At 41.3% G+C, this 21,871-nt stretch overlaps 1 protein-coding gene and 1 pseudogene across 4 annotated transcripts in view; both read right to left on the bottom strand.

Moving 5' to 3' along the window:
- Window positions 1-1,345: 1,345 nt before the first annotated feature.
- On the bottom strand, window positions 1,346-2,737 carry LOC113622315 (actin-related protein 3 pseudogene; annotated as a pseudogene).
- Window positions 2,738-9,908: 7,171 nt separating this feature from the next.
- MCCC1 (methylcrotonyl-CoA carboxylase subunit 1) overlaps window positions 9,909-21,871 on the bottom strand; it is a 63,409-nt gene continuing 51,446 nt past the window's right edge. For all 4 annotated transcript variants that reach the window (XM_027110812.1, XM_027110821.1, XM_027110832.1 and 1 more), the window contains 5 exons: window positions 18,140-18,189; window positions 15,053-15,190; window positions 13,419-13,526; window positions 11,057-11,128; window positions 9,909-10,275 (listed from right to left, as the gene is read on the bottom strand). In XM_027110812.1, coding sequence (XP_026966613.1) covers window positions 10,147-10,275; window positions 11,057-11,128; window positions 13,419-13,526; window positions 15,053-15,190; window positions 18,140-18,189 — 497 coding nt within the window. In that variant the 3' untranslated portion in view covers window positions 9,909-10,146. The remainder of the gene's footprint in view (window positions 10,276-11,056; window positions 11,129-13,418; window positions 13,527-15,052; window positions 15,191-18,139; window positions 18,190-21,871) is intronic.

The following is a 21,871-nucleotide window of genomic DNA, read 5'->3' as shown; positions in this document are numbered from 1 at the left end:
TACTGTGGGCACAGTAACAATACCTTCAAATACTGGTGGTTTTAGCTTAATTTTTTTCAGTTTTAACTTATTTTCATCACTTGCTCTTTATGATCCAGATATTTTAAAATGCAATGAAAATTAACTTTCCATGATATGTCAGGGACTGGCAGTAAAAAAATTTTCAAACTGCAAATGAGTTACACAAATGAAAATAGCAAATGGAGATCCAGTTATCAAAATGAAAGCACTCAACATATTAAAAATTCACAATTATTTGTTTAGAGCACATAAAAAAGTCAACTTGCTAACCAACTGTTGTGATTTTTAGAGAACTACTGCAGAGGTTTAAAGAAAATAGATTTATTAGTTACCTTATAAAGAGATTAAAGAGCTTGAAACAAGTATTGAAAAGAAATTTGTGGGCTTCCCTGATGGCATAGTGGTTAAGAATCTGCCTGCCAATGCAGGGGACACGGGCTCGAGCCCTGATCCGGAAAGATCCCACATGCTGCAGAGCAACTAAGCCCGTGAGCCACAACTACTGAGCCTGCGCTCTGGAGCCCGCGAACCACAACTACTGAAGCCCGCATGCCTAGAGTCCGTGCTCTGCAACAAGAGAAGCCACCGCAATGAGAAGCCTGCGCACCGCAACGAAGAGTAGCCCCCACTCGCCACAACTAGAGAGAGTACGTGCACAGCAACGAAGACGCAACTCAGCCAAAAATAAATAAATTAATAAATTAATAAAAAAATAAATTAGAATGGTGTTAGGCTTTAAATATACCAATTTGGGTAATCAAATTATTCATTTTTTAATAAGAAATGACACGGCAGAACTGCAATACTGGTCCAACAGTCTTGTCTCTACTGTTCCTTTAAAGCGAGAAACAGAATGCAAGGAATCAGAAAGCACTAGCAGGCATCAATTAATCCAAGACACTAGCTTCTTAGTTCCAAAAGCACTTGCAAAGAAAACCATTGGGGGACACAGGGTATGGAAGCACTTCATAATAACTGGAATCCCATGAGCGTGTGTGTAAGCCAAGTCTCACAGGCTATTTTTTGTATTTGTCTTTTACTTGGTCACTTTTTTTCCCTCAAATACTAGTTTTTCTTTGACGTTTTTTCCTCAAAGTATAAAAAGTATGAAATATACACAAGCTCTTGCATTGCACACTTCAGAGTGTACAATTCAAGCATTATAGAGCTATCGACATACCGATAAATCCCATCAAATCTTGGATAATTCAATAATATGCAAAATAGCAGGGCACAGAAAGAACTAAAACACACTTCTTTTTGTTACACATAAGATTCAAATATTCAATCTAAAGAAAATCACTCAATCATTTTGGCTCTCCTCTACATTCGCATGTTGATAGACTTATTAAAATATTCTGTATAATTATGTTTGGTCTTATTATTTCAAGTCAGGTTTACAACCTCAAAACCAGCCATCCAGACAAAACAGGTAATCAGAAAGATTATTTCTTCCCCACCTCCCTAATCCCAGTAACTATGAAGCCAATTTTATGACATGACTCCAAACACTGGATTGTGACAAAAAATGCTAGGTCCAATTTCTTCATAATCCTTTTTGGTGTGGCATACTTGGTAGAACTCAGGTGTGGAAGCCAGCATGGATCCTCCAAACCAAACTGCATATCACTGCATGTGATATGTAATGACTTGTACATCAGTAGGTTTTGGCTTCAATCTACCACCACTCAATTCTCACTTAATTTCAGCCTGGCATCTACAGTTCTTTTCAAATCTCTTCGCAAGCGACGTCTGAAGTCCCTGAACATGTCCTCCAGAGAGGACAATATTCTTGTAGAGAGGATGTCTGACATCAATAGGACAATTCTGAATTACTTCTGAGATAGGCTGAGTAAAGTCTGGATTAGCAAACTCTGGATGAAAAAAAATTTCAGGTCCCAAGAATCTCTCATATCCAACAACAATGGAAAATTCTTTCTTTGAGATAGCATTGATTCCAGTATACTGTTTAATCCACTTTGATCCATCTGTATCATACTTGTTAATCTGGGCAGACATAACTATAGCTCTCCTTTACTGCCTTAGCAGTTTCCAAGGATTGCTCTGGAGGAATTCCTACTTCTCGGTCTCTCAGCAATTGCTGGATAAAATATGTTATATCTCGTCCTGCGATTGGAATGTGCTTAATACAGCTGCCAATCACATACCCTTCAGCCACAGGGATGACACGAGTGACACCATCTCCACTGTCTATTACTGTACCGGTCAGCGTCCGTTCTCCTACTTGTCTGGTGGTCCAGGATGCAGCTAAGGCAAGAACAGCCTGTACAGCAATGTACAAGCCTGGAACATTGAAGGACTCAAACATTATTTCAGCAGTATATTCCCTGTTTTCTGGAGTATTCAGTGGAGGTTCGGTCAAAAGAAAATAATGGTCTTCAGGTTCCGCCCTTAAATAGTTAAAGATCACTTGCTCCATAAACCTTTCCATCGAGTCCCGGTCTTCAACTATACCACGGCGGATTGGCCACTTTGTTGCATATGTAGATTTTTCTATTGCTTCATCATCAGTGAAGGAGTCTAGGTCATCAACACCTTTCATCACCCTCCTTTGTGCTTGATCACCCACTTCCGCTGACTCCTTAATAGCAATACAGGAAGGGATGATAAACCGTGGTTCCGTATTTCCAGCATATCCTAGTTTTGTATACCCTGTGCCACAGTCCCCCACACAGGCCGGCAGCCGTCCCGTCATCTTCCTCTTCGCCTGCTGCTGCCATCTGCTCTGTGCTGGTTGGGGCCAGGGGTGGGTGGCGAGAGCTAGAAGCTATCTGACCATCTACGGCCGGGCCGCCCTCTCCATCCGGGGTGGGGGGAGCCGGGAAGCCAAAGCAGTAGCGAGAGAGCAGCAGGCTTGGTCAGCGGCTTAATTTTTCAATACTTTATAATTGGTCTTTGACCCAGCAATTCACTTCTATGAATTTATCCTAACAGATATAACTGAGTATGTGCAAAATAAGGTATTGTCAAGTTATTCACTGCAGCATTTTTTATAATACCAAAATGTTAAAAACAGTCTAGATATCTACCGATAAGGGTCTGATTGAATAAATGATATCCATTTGGTGGAACAAATGGAATACCATGCAGCTGTGAAACAGAATAAGGAAACTCCCTATATATTGTTATGGAAGGATCTCTAACACACATTATTAAATAAAAAAGCAAAGTGCGGAGCTTGACTTTTACTGTAGAAGGGAGAAACAAAGAAAAAGCAGTTCAGAAACAATAGCCAACAGAATGCTCTTCAAGGGATACCTAACGATCTAATACATATCTGAGTTGTTTGCAGGAACTCAGATCCCCACACCGGTGTTAACTACAAGCTAAGATCCCAGACTGGTCAGAATTTGGGGAATGATGATGTTGACCTTTTCTGACCCTCTGTGACTTCAATCAACTAAAACTTGGACTCTGCCAACCTTTGCTCCACTTCTACACTGAATTCTCCTCGGCTCCAGCCCCTTCATGAACATGCATTCACCACCCAAGCCCCTGTATGAATATGTACGTACCCTTAGCTTAAAAGGTCCCCAGTTTTGCTGTTTGGGGAGACACTGCTTTGGGAAAGATCCTGGTGTTCTCCTTACCTGCTGTGAGTAATAAACCCTTCCTTCTCCCAATCTTTGGCTTGGTTGTGTCTTTTGGCCCACCGAGGCGAGCTCAGTTTTCGGGTAACAGAAAGATACACAACAAACAATTGTGGTCAAATAGGGAATTCCCTGGTGGTCCAATGGTTAGAACTCCACGCTTTCACTGCCGAGGGCGCGGGTAAGGTCCTGCAAGCCGTGCAGTGCGGCCAAAAAAAATAGTGGTTAACTACTGGCAGAGGTGAGGGGGCTGTGTGCGTGGGAGGGAGATTTTCACTGTGTATCTTTTAATATACATTTTTGGATTTTGAATCATGGGAATATATTACCTATTCCAAAATTAAGTTAATACTTATTTGAGAAGAGACTAATATTTACGTGGCTAAGGAACTAAATAAAGATCTATGGCTTATCTTGCGTGTAAGAGCTCTTCAATAATTATTTGATGTGTTGAATTCGGGTGGAATGACTCCAGCATTAAGGTGTGTGATGGGTCGGGCCTGTGAGAGGAGCAGGGAAGATCGAGGGCAATTGAGGATAAGTCTGTTTAGACGGGCATATCAAAAAGCGAAGCTCTGCATGGGGCCAGATGGGTAACAGGGGAACAAACTTAGGCGGGTGCCGGTCTGCATTATAATTAACATGAAGCATGCTTTCAGGAATGGAGAAAACCATGTGCTTTTTTTTCTTTTTCTTTTTTTTTTTTGCGGTACGCGGGCCTCTCATTGCTGTGGCCTCTCCCGTTGCGGAGCACAGGCTCCGGACGCGCAGGCTCAGCGGCCATGGCTCACGGGCCCAGCTGCTCCGTGGCATGTGGGATCTTACCGGAGCCGGGGCACGAACCCGTGTCCCCCGCATCGGCAGGCGGACTCTCAACCACTGCCCCACCAGGGAAGCTCAACCATGTGATTTTATAATATAGGTGGTAATGAGAAAGGAGTAAGAATAATTGGGAACACAGAGAAGTAACAAGTTACCTTTCTTTGTTGTTGTTAGCGTTTTTTAAAATCTCCTTCTGGGGTGGGAGTGGTGTATTTGGAATGAGAGTTATTTCAAATCTCATCAAAGCATTTAGCAAAATACTAACCAGCGGTGGTGTGAACAGAGAACGTTAGCCATCTTAGGAGGGAGGGAGTTACATCCAGGCTGTGCTTGGAGGTTTAAGGGGAGGGCAACTCACTGCGGGAATCTGAGCCAGTTAGAGGCACAAAGACATTCTGATTCCTAGGATCCAGCAGATGGGAGACAAATGTCAGGGTGACAGGGTCATCACTGGTATCAGGGCTATGATCTGCCAGCGGCCCAGGCACTGCCAGCGGCCCAGGCACAGCGGCCCAGGTCCAGAAGAAATGGTGTCCCTAGGGTAACTCACAGGGAGTGGGGGTGGGTAGGCAAGACTGCTCCTACCCAGCTGGAGACTTCGAGAGAGCCCGGGCAGGTCGCTGGAGAACTGCTAACCCCACGGCTGCAACTCCCTGGGACCAGCCCTCAGGGAGCAGTGTGTCATTAGCAGGAAGGGACTAATGACCCAAGACTCCGTGCTCTGGGCTTGGAGCAAAGCATTTGGGGACATCCATCTCCTCCCCTCTCACCACACAGTTTAAAATCACATTTTCCTCTTCCTGGGTATTTTGAAGCTTAGTGTGAATATCTAGGAGTGCTTTTTGAGATCCTCTGATGAAAGGTGCAACAGAAGTGCAAAGTATTACCATCAACACTGTAAATATTTTAACGACAACAGAAGTGCCACGTGTAGGCAGAACACAGACGCACATTCCAACGTCCAATATTCCTAAGAGAACTACTGGAGAGTTCAGAATGGCACATGTGCAAGAGAAGCCAGTCACAGAAGAAAAAAAGAGATAGTTGAGCTAAGTAAGAGACTTCCCTACAATGCTGCCCAGCGGAACACTAATGCCCACTCAAACAGGCTTCAGCCGGATACCAAGGTCTCCCCTCCGAGTACCAGCTACACACGTGTGTGACAACCGATGTGGAAGATGGAGCAAGCGCAGGCCCAGCCTTTGTGCAAGAGGCGAGCTGCTGCTGGGAGTGCTTCTGTCCCATTAGCAGGCAGGCTCTGGAACATGCCAGCCTGGCAGCTGACTGTGGCTGACGGTGGGGGGTGTGGGGGTGTGGGGCTGACGGAGGCTTCCCCTGGCAGCACCACAGTCTGCCTGTGGTGGACAGGTGCCTGGCTGGCCCTGGAGCAGGCTAGAGCTGAGGGAGGGAGTGAAGAGAGGGGACAGGGTGATGCATGACCAGGCAGGATTTTTCACCACCATGGGACCTGGGAATTTGGCTGGCAAGGATGATCAGCTGGGCTTAATTTAGAGCAGTTTCTCAATTGCTCTCAAGCAATAGCTGAAGTTAAGAAATTAATAACTACCAGGTGAGTATAAATGATGTTTCAAGCACAGTGCTAAAGGCAGCCTCTGTGTTTTCTCATTTAATCTTCACAACAACTCTGTGAGGTAGTGCTACTACCCTTGCTCACAGATAGAGCTCAGAGGAAGTAAAGGACGTGCCCAAGACACTACAGTAAGTGGCAAGGCTCAGATCTGCATGCAAGAATTGTAATTCCAAAGCTGTTTTGTCTACAATGCTATGTGGCTTCCTCAGTGACTAAAAAGCAACTATCAGGGCTCTTAGATTTTGTTTTCTTGGTTATTACAGACCTAAACACACTGTATCCAGAATGCTATTGTCAAAGATAAGGTAACAAATGACTTTCTTCCAACAATATGGCTCAGGTTTTGATCCATGCCTATAAATGGATCTTATCCAAAAGAAGAGCTACTTTTAAGTCAAGGAGATGTACACCGAGGCCTGTCTTCTGGACCTGGACCACCCAGGCCAGGCTTCCATATATGGTGCCTCTTTTGGACACACTGTCTCCAGTCTCCCTCCACTTTCCAATCTGTATTCCAGACTGTGGACAGAAATAACTTTGAAAAACCTGTCTGTTTGAAAATCTGCAGGGCTCCCAACTGCCTCCAGAATAAAGTCCTTCCCCGGCTAGGCAGCCACGTCCCCCAGAATAAAGTCCTTCCCCGGCTAGGCAGCCGCGTCCCAGCCCTGCTCGGCCACGCCCCACGGTCCAGCCTCTGCTGGATTCCTCTGTGCCCCGAACAGTGTGCATTTTCACACCTCACTGTTATTATTAGCCCTGCTAGTCCCTCTCCCTGCAATGGCCTGGTCTTACCTTCTTTCTCCCTCTGGCAAATGGCTCTCCTCCAAAGCCCAGTTCAAATATCACTGCGCTCCCTCAGCTTCCTGACCCAAAGTAGAATTTATTACTCCACTCATTTGAGCCCCTCCGTGGCACCTGGTGCCCAAGCATATTATACTACGTACCATCAATTACAGTACTTTATTCTATACAGCTGGATCCTCTTTCCCTTTAATTGAGGCAAGGGCAAAAACCATTTCTTACCATCTTTGTTTCCAGAGGCCCTGGTATACAGCAAATGCCCTGAATGTTTTAGAAGAAACAGATGCAGTCATGTGCAAAGGAACTCTGCTCACACAGTACTACAGCGATGATCTCAAAGAATTTCGCCAGTATGTGGGTAACTGGGATGGCTGGCTTCAAATTCCTTCTCTACACATTATTACCTGTGATCTACATAGCCCCTCAGCAATGAAACAGAGAATAACTATCTTGTTTCCCTGAAGGATATGAAAGGGGGCATACAGCAACCCCAAATTTCCACCAGAGCACCTTTGCTTCTTCCTCTTGTCAACAGAGGAAGTTTTGTTCGGGCAGGGCAGAAGACTGTGCTGCTAAAACTATAGTTAAAAGCATTGGTTTAGGGAATTCCCTGGTGGTCCAGTGGTTAGGACTCCGTGCTTTCATTGCCCAGGGCCTCGTGGCGTGGCCAAAAAGAAAAAAAAAAAGCACTGGTTTAGATGGCCTCTTCCTTTACTACCTCATGCCTAAATATCTATCTGTAAGCACCTCTTCCTAACTGGTTCTCAAGCCTCTAGTCTTCTCCTCCTCCATTCAACTTGCAAGTTACTGCCGGATGAAATTTTCTAAAACATTATTTGAATCATATGTAACATGTTAGTTTTGTAACATAATTGCATAATAAATATAACCAACCAAACACTCAGCCCCACAACTAGAACATTAAGAGTAACTTGCATCTACCTGTACATGCTTCGCGCATGTCAACCCGTTGCTTAATACCTGGAGTTAATCACTGTCTTTAATTTTAAATTTTTTATTCTACTTTTTAAAGAATGTAGTTTTATTAAAGGGGAGAGGGAGGGGGGTAGGGGTAAATTAGGAGTATGGGATTAACAGATACAAACTACTATGCATAAAATAGCAACAAGGAATTACTGTATAGCATAGGGAACTATATTCAATATCTTGTAATAACCTATAACGGAAAAGAATCTGAAAAAGGATATATAAGTGAATCACTTTGCTGTACACCTGAAACTGACACCATATTGTAAATTAACCATACCTCAATCAAAAAAAAGAAAGAATATAGCTTTATTTTACACATATGAATATAGTTGATTTTGCTGATTTTGGAAGACTGTAAAGGTAGTACCATACTGTGTATATCACCTGGTATGTGCTATTTCACTACTATGAATCCAAGATTCATCCACGTTGATGCTCTTGTTTAGTTTGCTGTTACATAGTATTCAACCGTGCGCCATACCAGTTATTTACTCCTCCTGCCAGCCAACTCGGACTGTTTCCAGTGCTTTGCTATTATGGGTAATGTGGCTATCAACATTCTTGGTGCACAAGTGCATTTGTGCATTTCTGAAGTGGGATGTTAGGTCACAGGGTATACAAATGTTCAACCTTGTGAAATAATGTCAAAGTTGTTTTTAAAGGGGCACTAACAGCCAGATAATTTTTTTCAAAATCACTGCTTTCCCTGTTGAAAAATAATTCAGTGTAACCACAACTTGCAAGATAAAATCCAAACCTGCCATTCCATGCCAGTTAAAATCTGGTCCCGGGCTTCCCTGGTGGCGCAGTGGTTGAGAGTCCGCCTGCCAATGCAGGGGACGTGGGTTCGTGCCCCGTTCCGGGAAGATCCCACATGCCGCAGAGCAGCTGGGCCCGTGAGCCATGGCCACTGAGCCTGCGCGTCCGGAGCCTGTGCTCCGCAACGGGAGAGGCCACAACAGTGAGAGGCCCGCTTACCACAAGAAAAAAAAAAAATCTGGTCCCAACCTAAATTTTATACCTTTTCTCTTATTGTCCCTCCCTAACCCCCAAGCACCTCCCACCCCAATCGGGCAGATCTGCTCCCAGATATAGAACACAACTTACTCATTTTCAACAGCTCCTTCCTTTCTAGTCTGCAACCCCCCTGCACCCCTGCTACTGCCCTTGGGTTCTCCTTCCTAATGAAACCTACCCTGAGCACACCTGCCCACAGGACTCTCTTCCCCCCAGCTCCTAGAAGACATGTCCTGCCCCAGTCATATGCCATCAGCCTTCACCCCCATCCACGTCTTAGTGTGCTAGGTTTCATGCTGCCTTTTTGGAAAAATGGACATTCTAACTAAGCTGTGTGATCAGATTTACTTGAGAACTCAGTGTTTCCAAATTTAGTATTTGGTACCTTTCTCACCACTCTCTGGACAATGGAATTGCTTAATTGTGGATTTGACTGTTTTCCCACATAACTTTCGACATGATTATGTCTTATTTCCCCAATTAAATCATCAGTATCTTAAAAGTACAGAGACCATATTTTTAAATTTCTTTGTATTCTCTATAACATTTAACATAATCTCATGTGTGCAGTAAGAACTCAGTTCAACAAATATTTAACACTTCAGTGGATACCTGAAAATGCAGGGGACTGAAAGTGCATTTCTAGAAAAAATATGTTCTAGCATACAATTTAAACATATAATATGTAGGTGTATAAAATACATATACACAAAAGCATGTGTGTGTGTATATATATTTATACAAGCTTAGAAAGTACAATAAAGGCAGAGGCAGTCTAGATAGAAACTTTCCAATCACAAAAACAAGAAACAAATAGCATCCATGTGTTTAAACTACCTAAGAAGTTACTCTTTGGCAAAAAAACTCTTAGGTTTAGTGCTATGGCATCTGCCTCTGAAATATGTTACTGTCCATTTTCATCATGACTGTGACTAGGAAATAATTCATTTAGTTAAATGACCTTTTCTTTTTCAGTTGTTCTCCTTTGATCAAGTTGCTGCTCACCTTCCTAAAAACACTACATTGTATAAAATTTGAGGCAGAAACAAACTATATTGTCTCCCAATAAAAAAGTATCATTTTATTAGTATGAAATACTCTGAGATAATTTATTGTATTTGTGACCCAAGTATATGATTCTTAAATACGAAACGGTTTTAAGCGCAATCATACAATCATTTAGTAAAAGTGCTGGTCATCAGACCCCGAGAAAAGCAGGAAGGCACTTTCCCATTTTGGTGTAGAGATACTACACTTAAGAGGCTGCTTAATTGGCCGCTTATTTAATGGAGTTTATTCTGCTTCCCTTTTGTCAGATTCTTCCTCCTCAAACTCGACTAAAGGAGCATGTCTGTTGGCCTGAGAACCTTCTTTGTAGAACACTTTCTTGATAGTGCCATCCTTTGGAGCCTTTATGGTATGCTGCAAAGACAAAAGGCATGACAAACAATGGCTGTGATGCTAATGAGGGTTGAGCACACACCAAGTCAAGAAACACGAAAAGTGAAAAATGAAGCCAATTATTTTGATGTTTTGTCATGTATCGGTGCTTCCCGACCTTTCTCATATCACAGCACACAGAGAAAATAATAACAGTTTTATGGTGCGCTTGGGGATTGAGAAGAATCACTACCTTGATGCATCTGGTCAATAATTGGGAAGCTCTGAATTAGCTAGTAATTCTCAGCTCAAGCTTCACAGTAGACTCTCACCTGCGAAGCTTTTAAAAACTACTGATCCTTGGGCTCCCCTAAAGGAAATCCCAGTTCAACTGGTCTGGGAGGTACTTTTGCAAAAAGCTTCCCCGGTGCAATTTGTGACCAGGGCTCAGAACCAATGGCCTACAATTTCTAACCATCTAAAAACCTAAACAGCTAATTTAACTTGACTGAGGTTTTCACTTTGATACTGATATTTGGCATCCTAGGTATGGCCTTAGAAAATACCAGTAGCTAATATTCTGTTGGGTTACTGCCTGACTCTAAGCTATTGATAATTTCAGAATCACTAATGACAGGCACAATCTCACAAAATGAAAATGTAAGAGAAGGATGGTTTGGTTTTGTTTCCTGCAGTTAATGCTTCATCAATCCATGGTTCTTAATATTTAAAATGGTCTAAATTTACAAAATAAGACAAAAGAATGATTGGGACTGATAGCTCCCATAGTTTATTTGGCAAGTGAACCCATGATTTCACTTACCTCCATCTTCATGGCGATCATAACCATCAAAGAATCTCCAGCTTTTACTTTGTCTCCAGCTTTCACAAACACCTAGAGAGTCAGAGTGACAGGTTAATATTTAAAAACGCAGAGGTCCTTTGTGGTCCACGGAGTTGGTATATAAATGTACACAGCAGAAGTATGTGTCTGTGTGGTTGTCTTATCTGCCAAAGACAAACATACTGGCACAAATCAGAGACCCATAGGTCAGTCTGGCATTGCGGGCACTGTTGTCAGTGGGGGGCACTCCTTAGCTACCCATCCCTGCCCCCTAACCCACTGAGTTTTCCTTGAATCAGATGAATACACTTAATGTATTTCAAGATCCTTTTGTGTTTTCATGAATACACAGACAAGACATGTCACCAACGGGGAAGGACTGACTACAGGTACACCTCGTTTTATTGCTCTTCACATTTATTTTGCCTCACAGATATTGCTCTTTTTTTTTCTTTTTAAGAAATTGAAGGTTTGTGGCAACTCTTCATCAAGCAAGTCTATGGGCGCCATTTTTCCCACAGCATTTGCTCACTTTGTGCCTCTGTGTCACATTTTGGTAATTCTTGCAAAATTTCAAACCCTCTACAAGTAAAAAGATTATGACTCTCTGAGGGTTCTGATGATGGTTAGCATGTTTTAGCAATACAGGTTTTTAAAAAATTTTTATTTTATATTGGAGTACAGTTGATTACAATGTTGTGTTAGTTTCAGGCGTACAGCAAAGTGATTCGGTTATACATCTATCTAAGTATTTTTTAATCAAGGTATGTACACTTTTTTTTAAGACATACTGCTATTGCACACTTAACAGGCTACAGTGTAGTATAAACATAACTTTTATATGCACTGGGAAACCAAGAAATTCATGTGACTTGCTGTACTGTGGTGGTCTGGAACCAAACCTGCAATCTCTCTGCTGTATGCCTGTACTACACTTAAATGTTTTCACGACAGGCAGGGTGGAGGGTCTTGCCTGGTTTTCTAGTTTTTAGGTTGTTTAGGATAGTGTTTCAAGTCTTTAGGGCCTTGTGTAGTAAATGCATAGACAATCTTCATGTGAAAGAATTAAACTTACTGGCAACACAGAAAAATATCTCTATTTTCCTTTTTTCAAGTATAAATGAACTCATATATCCCATATGGTTTTACTGTCTTCTTGGTTAACATGGTTATCAAGTAGTTTTCAGAAACATCACACAGTAGAGTTAGGTTCTGAAGTCAATGTGTACAGTCAAAACTGTGAAAAATGAGAAACATGTCTGAGAGCCCCACAATCACCCAATGCTGGGTGATAACTTTAGTAGCATTCAATGAAATCAATGATCTGGGTTTAGGTCAGTTATGGGGGAAAAAAGTGCATGTTTAAAAGTACACCCTGAGTAGGGATGCCCATATTACAAGAGGCCTGTGGGAACTGAGACTGAATGAGCAAAAGGCAGGTCCAAGTCCCTCAAGTCTGTTGCCCTTCTGGGGCAAACATTTCCAGACAGGAATGGTGGGTGAAATCACTCACACTATTTAAATAGTTGTTTTCTTCTTTTATTTATGGGTACCAAGAACATACAGTTGAATTTTTATGACTTAAATACATTTAAGGGGACTCTACTATATGTAAGTATATAAAAGGAGACTACTGATCTACCACCGTTGGAAGATCTCAACTCTGAATATATGTGGCATTCAACACCAAACCACATTGTTCTTCACCAATACCATTCAAATTTTGGATAATGCTTGGTGAATGTGTCATTTTAATCATATAAAGACAACCTTGATTATTTGTACTTTGATGGAAATTCCCACTTCAAAGAAGAGTCTTTATCATAAATTAGGCAAATGGGGACTTCCCTGGTGGCACAGTGGTTAAGAATCCGCCTGCCAATTCAGGGGACACGGTTTGATCCCTGGTCCGGGAAGATCCCACATGCGGTGGAGCAACTAAGTCTGTGCGCCACAACTACTGAGCCTGCGCTCTAGAGCCCAGGAGTCACAACTACCAAGCCCGCGCGTACCATCTAGTGAAGCCCGCGTGCTCTAGGGCCCGCAAGCCGCAACTACTGAGCCCGTGTGCTGCAACTACTGAAGCCTGCGTGCCTAGAGCCCGTGCTCCGTACAAGAGAAGCCACTGCAATGAGAAGCCCGTGCACCGCAACAAAGAGTAGCCCCTGCTCGCTGCAACTAGAGAAAGCCTGCGTGCAGCAACGAAGACCCGACACAGCCATAAAAAAAAAAAAAAAATTAGGTAAATGGTATTTTCACTGTAATATAGAACTTGAATCTATAATAGATCCTCTTGTTTTCTTGAAATGGTACATCATTCTACATACGTTCACATCATTACCTTTTCAACAGTTCCAGTCATAGGAGCTATGGCACCTCCTTGGGTTCCTTCTGAGCTCACTGCGGACAAGTATCTGGGGACTGGAATGCCAATCTGAATACTGCCATCCTATAAATAGAAATGATATTTATGGGGCATATATTTGTAACATAAATCAGAAATGAAATTAAGATCACTATAGTTTTACTAATAGACCTGAGGTGATGATTATTTTCAAACTATTTGTTAAATATCAGTCATCTTTAATACCAGGGTTCTAGTTTAGCTTTGTACCTTGAGCAAATTACTAAACCCCTCAGTCTTGGTTTCCCACTGTAAAGAAGTCATGGCATACATGCCTCACAGGGGATTAAAAGAATTAAAGGATATAACTGTCGGTAAAAGACAGCCACTGTCTGGAAGTCATTTTTAGTAGCAACCCCACTATAAGGTGCTTAGTCTAAGCCAGGAACTCTTCTTAACAACTATATGAACATATAATGTCATTGATGGTCCCAACAACCTTATGAGTTGGGTTCTGTTATTTATTTATTTCTGTTCATAGATGGGAGAACTGAAGCCTAGAGAGTTTAACTTGCTCAAGGTCAAGCAGATGCTGGTAGGGCCAGGATTTGAACCCAAGTAGCTTCATACTCCAGAACTCATGCCCTTCACCACTCCACTCTACGGCCTCTGCCATCATATTGTTCTAGCACATTGACTACGGCAAGAAATGCCTGGTAAAATGAGATCAACCTTGACTCCAAATATGTAGTTTAATTACTGGAATACTAAAGGCATCTCATCACAAAGGACTGTGGTCTGGAAGATGGTTCCCAAATGTGAGAAGACTCTGAAGAGGCCACAGTATATCTGATAATCCATTCCCTTCGCCCATGCAGAACACCAAGGTCTTCTAACAAGCTCCTAACCAAATCCATGCCGAGCCTACCCCAACCATCCTTTGACTGCCACGAGACCACCACTAACCCCACCCACCTCCCCCATAAGGAGTATTCGGTTCACAGACTCCTCCCACAATGGTCACCCTCCCAAGTCCCCAGGATTCCCAGTGCTAGGAGGATGGTGATTGGGGGAAGTTTTCAGGCCTCAAATCCCTGAGAGAACACTGCCCCCTGAGCAGGGAGATTCGCTCTGACAAGAACGGGGTAAGGGTGTTTAAGAATTAAAGGAAGAAATGGATATGTGTCTGTCAGTGAGAATCCGTGAGAACAAAAGGGATGAATGGAGAAATAGAGAAGGTGGAAATGTGACAAAGAAACAGACTGAAAGGGAGACAGAGAAAAGGTCACAGCAGTGAGAGAAGGAAGCAGGATCTTTCTACTATCTTAGTGGAATACCTCTGGTCAAGCAATTTTCTCCCAATCTCCACAACAGTGTTATTATATTATTATTATTATTTTTTTTTTGCGGTACGCGGGCCTCTCACTGTTGTAGCCTCTCCCGTTGCGGAGCACAGGCTCCGGATGCGCAGGCTCAGTGGCCACGGCTTACGGGCCCAGCTGCTCCGCAGCATGCGGGATCCTCCCGGATGGGGCACGAACCCGTGTCCCCCGCATTGGCAGGTGGACTCTCAACCACTGCGCCACCAGGGAAGCCCCCACAACAGTGTTATTATAAAGAAAAGACACTACCATGGAAAATAGGTAAATAGTGTTTTCCAGGATAACCAGCTTAGTTTTACTAGCAACTCCATTAACAGAAGCTTTCAGGTAAGTGCAGTCTCCCTCACTGCAAAGATCACCAAGGACATGGAAAGTTTTATCTTCAATCTGAAAAAACAGAAAAATAAGATCCTTAAAATAAAATAAATGAACAACCCTACAGAATCAAAATCAATTCTTTACTAGTAAGTTTCAAAAGGTAATAGGTAAAATGTTTTTTTTAAAAGTCATGTAGGAAATTTCCTCCTAAGATTCATAAACAAAATACTCTAGAAAGAAACAGCAGTAAGATAATTAAAAGGAAAACAAAAGTTATAGAACATATCTATAGCACCATACTGCTACAGAAAAAGGTTCATTTAAGAATAGCAATAAAAAAGTGAAATAGAAATACAGATCAAAGTAAGCAAAATTATTAAAATTCAGTTGAGTATATTACATGTTAGTACTCATTTCTGAGTACCCAAAGTCAAATTTAGTTTTACTGTGCCAAAGTTAGTAATGAAAAAAGCCAGAACCCCATAATTAGATAGATTTTACCAACATGTAGATCCAATTCATGGGTTTCAGTTATGATTTAAGAAGATAAATTAGCTGGAGATTGACCACAATTTTCTTACTCTGAGAGAGAGGGTACCGAAGAACAGATTTCACACTTAACCTTCCAAGGAAGCTGACAAAAGGACATGAAACCTTTCTGTTTAAAAGGATGCTTTCTCATATACGCACTCAAGAAAAAGATTTCCCTTACACACAGAAAATTCATTTAAATCTTCTTTCTTTATTTTTCATTTCAATTCCCATGTTAGTGTCAGAGTCCTGTGGCTATTCTTTTCAAATATATTATGTAGGCTAAAGTGAAATAGGTCACACTGCAGTATTTATACATGGTTCTCATCTATCCTAAGTTAAAAAATATGACATTTTTCTCTGCTTTGGAACCTACTAGAACAGCCATTTGAATGTTTGTGGAATTCTCAGGACGTAAAGGTTAGATTGGGAACAGTTTTGTTTAAAGATCTACAGAAGCACATTCTAAGTTCGTGAATGTAGTTCCATGAGCAGATTAGAACAAATCTGCAATTTAATTTACCATTTACCAAGGGATAAGAAGGGGTTCCTAAACCAGAGGTACCAATATGAATTGCAACTCTCACATACTAAAGTAAGTAGATTTCCCATCATTTGTCTGAATCTCAGAGAAAGAAAACCAATGTGTCTCAAAGCGTTGGGTAATCTAAAGCACATCATTGATAAATTCATTTTGCAGGATTTGAAATCTCTTAGCTCGTACTAAAAATGATTTTTTCTATTCTCTGAATATATACTTACTATAGGAATTTGGTTGAGTTCTCATATTGTTTTTTAACCCTTTTAGCATTTCATTTTGCCCGTATAATGGACTTTTGAAAATTGAGGTCTATCATAAAAATTTTGACTAGAGATTCTGAAAGTATGACCTGTGGATCCCTTGGGGTCCCCAAAACCCCTTTAGGAGTTCCACAAAGTCAAACAATTTCATAATAACATAATGTTATTTGTCTTTTTTTTACCCTCATTTTCTCAAGTATACAGTGGAATTTTCTAGAGATTGCAGGACACGTGATAATGTTATTGCTCTGTTGGCTAATGGAATGTGTGCTTGTAATAAACTTTTCTCCGTTTATCCTGCAACTCAACAAAAAACCCAACCCGGTTTTTAAAAAAAGGCAAATAATTTGAATAGACATTTCTTTAAAGAAGATAAACAAATAGTCAATCAGCATACCAAAAGATGCTTAACATCATTAGTCATTACGGAAATGCAAATCAAAACCACAGTCAGATACTACTTCCACACCTGAGAATGGTTTCTTAAAAAAAAGAAAAACAACAACAACAAAACAAAAAAACCCACCAGAATATAACTGTCGGCAAGGAAGGATGTGGAGAAATTGGATCCTTTGTGCACTGTTGGTGGGAATGTAAAATGGTACAGACACTATGGAAAAAAGTATGGTAGTTCCCCCCAAAATTAAAAAGAAAATTACCATATGACCCAGCAATTCTACTTCTTTGGGTATATGCCTAAAAGAACTGAAATCAGGGTCTCGAAGAGATATTTGTATACCGATGTTCATAGCAGCATTATTCACGATAGGCAAAAGGTGGAAGCAACCCAAGTGTCCATTGAAAGATGATAAATAAAGTGTGGTATATACATACAATGGAATATTATTCAGCCTTAAAACAGGAAGGGAATTTGGACATATGCTACAACAACAGAAGGACCTCAAAGACATTATGCTAAGTGAAATAAGCCAATTACAAAAGGAAGAACGCTGAATGATTCCACTTATATGAGGTACCTAGAGTAGTTAAATCCACAGAGACAGAAAGTGGAATGGTGACTGCTGGAGGAGGGGTGGGTGGAGAAGTGGGAGTGGGCTCTTACTGTTTAATGGGTACAGAGTTTCAGTTTTGGAAGAGGAGAAAAGTTCTGCAGATGGATGGTGGTTGCACAACAATGTAAATGTATTTAATGCCACTAAATTGTACACTTAAAAATGGTTAAAATGGTAAATTACACATTATGTATATTTTAAAAACGTACATTAAAAGAATAATAATTTTTTTCTCAGTGTAATTTTCTAAATGGTAAATATTAATAGATGTAACTAATACAAACAAAAGCTCTTAGGGGAATCTCAATAACTTTTAAGAGTGCACAGAGGTCTTGAGACCAAAAAATTTGAGAACTACTACTTTAGATATAAATACATTCACATAATTTAGGGGCTTATTACGTGTCTGATTCAAAACTATTATTATTATTATTATTTTTTAACCCATCTTTTATTCTTAAGGAACCCCACAGACAAACTGAATAAATAATCAGAAACTGTATAGGGGGTAATTTCTCCAAATTGGTCTGAAATAAAAGCTCATGACATTCTCCTAATTATAGTCATAATAATCAATGGCTTAAGAGAAAGTAGAGAGTTAAAAAATACTCTACTTAGTATGACAGAGATCAGATTCAGCTCTGAGCTGTAGAACAAAACCAGAAAGGCTTACCTGCATGCTATGTGACCCATCACGGTTATATGTTACAGCTATGGTTACATCTTTATGGAGAAAGGGGGGAAATTGAAGAAAAATTAGAAGACATTCATTTATTCAGTAACTGAGATTCTGAAAACATCACTTTCAACCTAAGGATAACTAGTTGTTAGGGATATCAACATCTTTTAACTCTCTGACAATAAAGATTAAAAAAATTTAAAAATCAGACAGGTTTCAATAAAGGTGTATTTCAAACTTTCCTTTTTTAAAACTGGAGTTTTAGCTCTTTTAAGTTTATAGGATATTTCAGATACTTTCCCGTCAACAAGAAAGGCTGTAGTGTCATAGTAGAAAATGTAAGTAATTGGGAAAGAGAAGTTCTGGCTTAAGACCCAAATTTGCCATCTGTGGCAAGATCACCTCTGTGATCTTGACCAAGTCATTTAAAATCTTGCTTTTCTGATCCATTCTGACCCATCAACTGGGTATGAGAATGTAAATGATTAAATAAATGTGACGGCTTCCCTGGTGGCGCAGTGGTTGGGAGTCCGCCTGCCGATGCAGGGGACACGGGTTCGTGCCCCGGTCTGGGAAGATCCCACATGCTGCAGAGCGGCTGGGCCCGTGAGCCGTGGCCGCTGAGCCTGCGCGTCCGGAGCCTGTGCTCCGCAACGGGAGAGGCCACAGCAGTGAGAGGCCCGCGTACCGCAAAAAGATAAAAAATTTTTAAAAATAAATAAATGTGAAAGTGCAGACTTTACAAATATAATATACAATATAGTTATATCATTATGTGACTACAGAATAGGTTAAAGACTATCCTAGGAGATGGAAATTTCGTGGGGTAGAGAATGCAGACCAAAGTCATTTCATCTACTCCTGACACATCAACCAGCATCTTGATGCTGCCAGCTCAAATCTGTTTCCAGACTTGACCTTCCTTCTCCAGAACTCTAGTTAGTCGCTCCTAGCAGGATCCTCCATTGGCAATTTAAAATAAATATGGTGGAGCCAACAAATCATCTCCCCACTCCGCCTGCCTTCCCTCCTGACCTGTGAGCTCCATGACTGACACCATTTTTCTTGTCATCCAGGTTTATAACCTATCATTCTTGCCTTCTCCTTCTCCTTTGCTTTCCACCTCCAAGAGTCACCACAAAGCTGCCAAATTCTTCCCCTGGAGGACCTGTCCTCTACACTTCCTCCTGTCCATTCCCATCGCTCTACTCTGATTCAGTCCCACAGCTTCTGGCCTGGCTGCCTCCAAAGAGGTCCTTCTAAAACTTCCTGCTTCCTGTCTCAACCGTTCCAGCTGATGCTGCCTAGCATGTCCCCACCACATTCAAAATACTTGGCCTGGTATGGAAGGCACCAAACTCCCAGTCTTGGTTCCCACTATTCTTCTACATAGCCCTGTGTTCCAAACAAATGGAAAAAATGGGCCAATTAATATTCTCCATATATGCCTCTAGCCTTGCCCACAATTGTGCCTCTTTGCTCATGCTCCTCCTTCACACTTTGCTGGTCCTCAGCCACACCAACTGACACGTCACGCTCACTCACTGTCCTTGGGAGGAGTCTGTCTAGGTGGAATGAATTCTCTCTCTTCTGAACATTAAGACTTCGGCATATAAAACACCATTATGATTCTCCCCTCATCCAGTTTTATATGACAGTGATTTTTCTCTTTATCAGTTGTTTTTAAAAATTGCAAAAATAGGACTTCCCTGCTGGCACAGTGGTTAAGAATCCGTCTGCCAAGGGAGGGGACACCGGTTCGAGCCCTGGTCCAGGAAGGTCCCACATGCCGCGGAGCAACTAAGCCTGTGTGCCACAACTACTGAAGCCCATGTGCCTGGAGCCCGTGCTCCGCAACAAGTCACTGCAATGAGAAGCCCGCTCACCACAAGTAGAGAAAAGCTCGTGCGCAGCAATGAAGATCCAATGCAGCCAAAAATAATTAATAAATAAAATAAAAAATATTTTTTAAAAATTGCAAAAATAAAAATATTCACAAAAGTTAAATACTAAAGTTCATAAACTAAAAAGTCCCCTCTACTGCCCAGATGTATTACTACTAAACATTTAATGTGTGAATCCTTTTAGATTTTTTCAAACGCACAAATTTATATTTTTCTTTTATAAAAATAGGATATTGTTATAATATTGTTCTGCAACCAACTTTTAAAAATTAACATGTGACATACATATCTATTTTGTTCTTTTCATAGCAGCAAGGGGATAATTTAATAATAATGATGATGATAGCTACTGTTTATTGACTGCTTGCTCTAGGTCATTCAATGAGCTAAATGCTAATGAGCTAAATGCTTTATAGGTGTTGCCGCATTTCATACACTCAACAACCCAAGGAAGTAACTGCCATCACCATCCCCATTTACGGCTGAGGACACTAGATGCTTAGAGAGGGTGACTTGCCCAAGGGTCACAGACAAGAGGGGAGCGGAATTCAACCCATACAGTCTGACTCCAGGGCCTGCATTATTAACCACTATACCGTCCGTCTTGCCAACATATACACTTCTCCTTTGCCAAGTGGTAAATTTCTTACATCTTTTTTTCTCCTCTTTACATTACTGAGAATATTTGTTTTTTCAAAAACTTTGTACTGAATGTATGAATGAATGAAACTTTCCCCATATATCTTACCAATATCTTTAAACTTTCTTATAAGAAAACACATCCAATTATGCCAGATCAGTTTTCTTTCAATTTGTAAGATATGAAAAGTATTTAACTGACATGAATGCCGAATGAATCATAGTAAAGGACTTCCCTGGTGGCTCAGTGGTTAAGAATCCGCCTGCCAGTGCAGGAGACACGGGTTTGATTGCTGGTCCGGGAAGATCCCACATGCCGCAGAGCACCTAAGCCTGTGCGCCACAACAACTGAGCCTGCGCTCTAGAGCCCAGGAGCTACAATTACTGAGCCCACGCACCGTAGAGTCTGCGCACTGCAACTACTGAGCCCACGCACCACAACTACCGAAGCCTCTGCGCTCTAGGGCCCAAGTGCCGCAAATACTGAGTCCACATGCTGCAACTACTGAAGCCCGTGCACCTAGAGCCCATGCTCTGCAACAAGAGAAGTCACAGCAATGAGAAGCCCACGCACCACAACGAAGAGTAGCCCCTGCTCACCGCAACTAGAGAAAGCCTGTGCGCAGCAATGAAGACCCAATGCAGCCAAAAATAAAATAAATAAATTTTTTAAAAATTAAAAAATCATAGTAAAGACATTGCCAGGGAAACTCTAAATTCTTTTATATATTATAGGGTAACTGAATTTGTTCCTCCCTCCTCTAGGTATCTCGTGACCCCCACAAGAGAACCTTAAACATCTTCTTATAAATTTAATATATGTTTAATATCCTCTTACCTACTTAATAAAGTATATAAGTTTAGCATGGTGCAGTGTTAGGTAAGCACATGTACCCTGGAGCATGGGTTCAAATTCTGGCTCCACCAATTAGTTTTGGTGTGACTTCAAGAAAACTATTAATCTCTCTAAGACATGGTTCTCAATTTATAAAGTTGACACTAATAATAACACTGATCTCATTGGCCTATTCTGGAAATGCAAATGAAATAATCCATGGAACGTGCTTAACAAAGTGTCTGATATATACCAAACACTCAATAAATCTTAGCCATTATTATTGAGGGTAGGGCAGGGTTCTGTGAAACATGGCCATAGTAACAAAGGAAGATTATTTTTCAAGC

This window comes from Aethalodelphis obliquidens, unplaced genomic scaffold (genome assembly GCF_003676395.1).
Source record: "Aethalodelphis obliquidens isolate GAN/ISIS:26980383/991018 unplaced genomic scaffold, ASM367639v1 scaffold1, whole genome shotgun sequence".
Lineage (NCBI taxonomy): Eukaryota > Metazoa > Chordata > Mammalia > Artiodactyla > Delphinidae > Aethalodelphis > Aethalodelphis obliquidens.
This window is presented reverse-complemented; position numbering and strand designations above follow the sequence as displayed.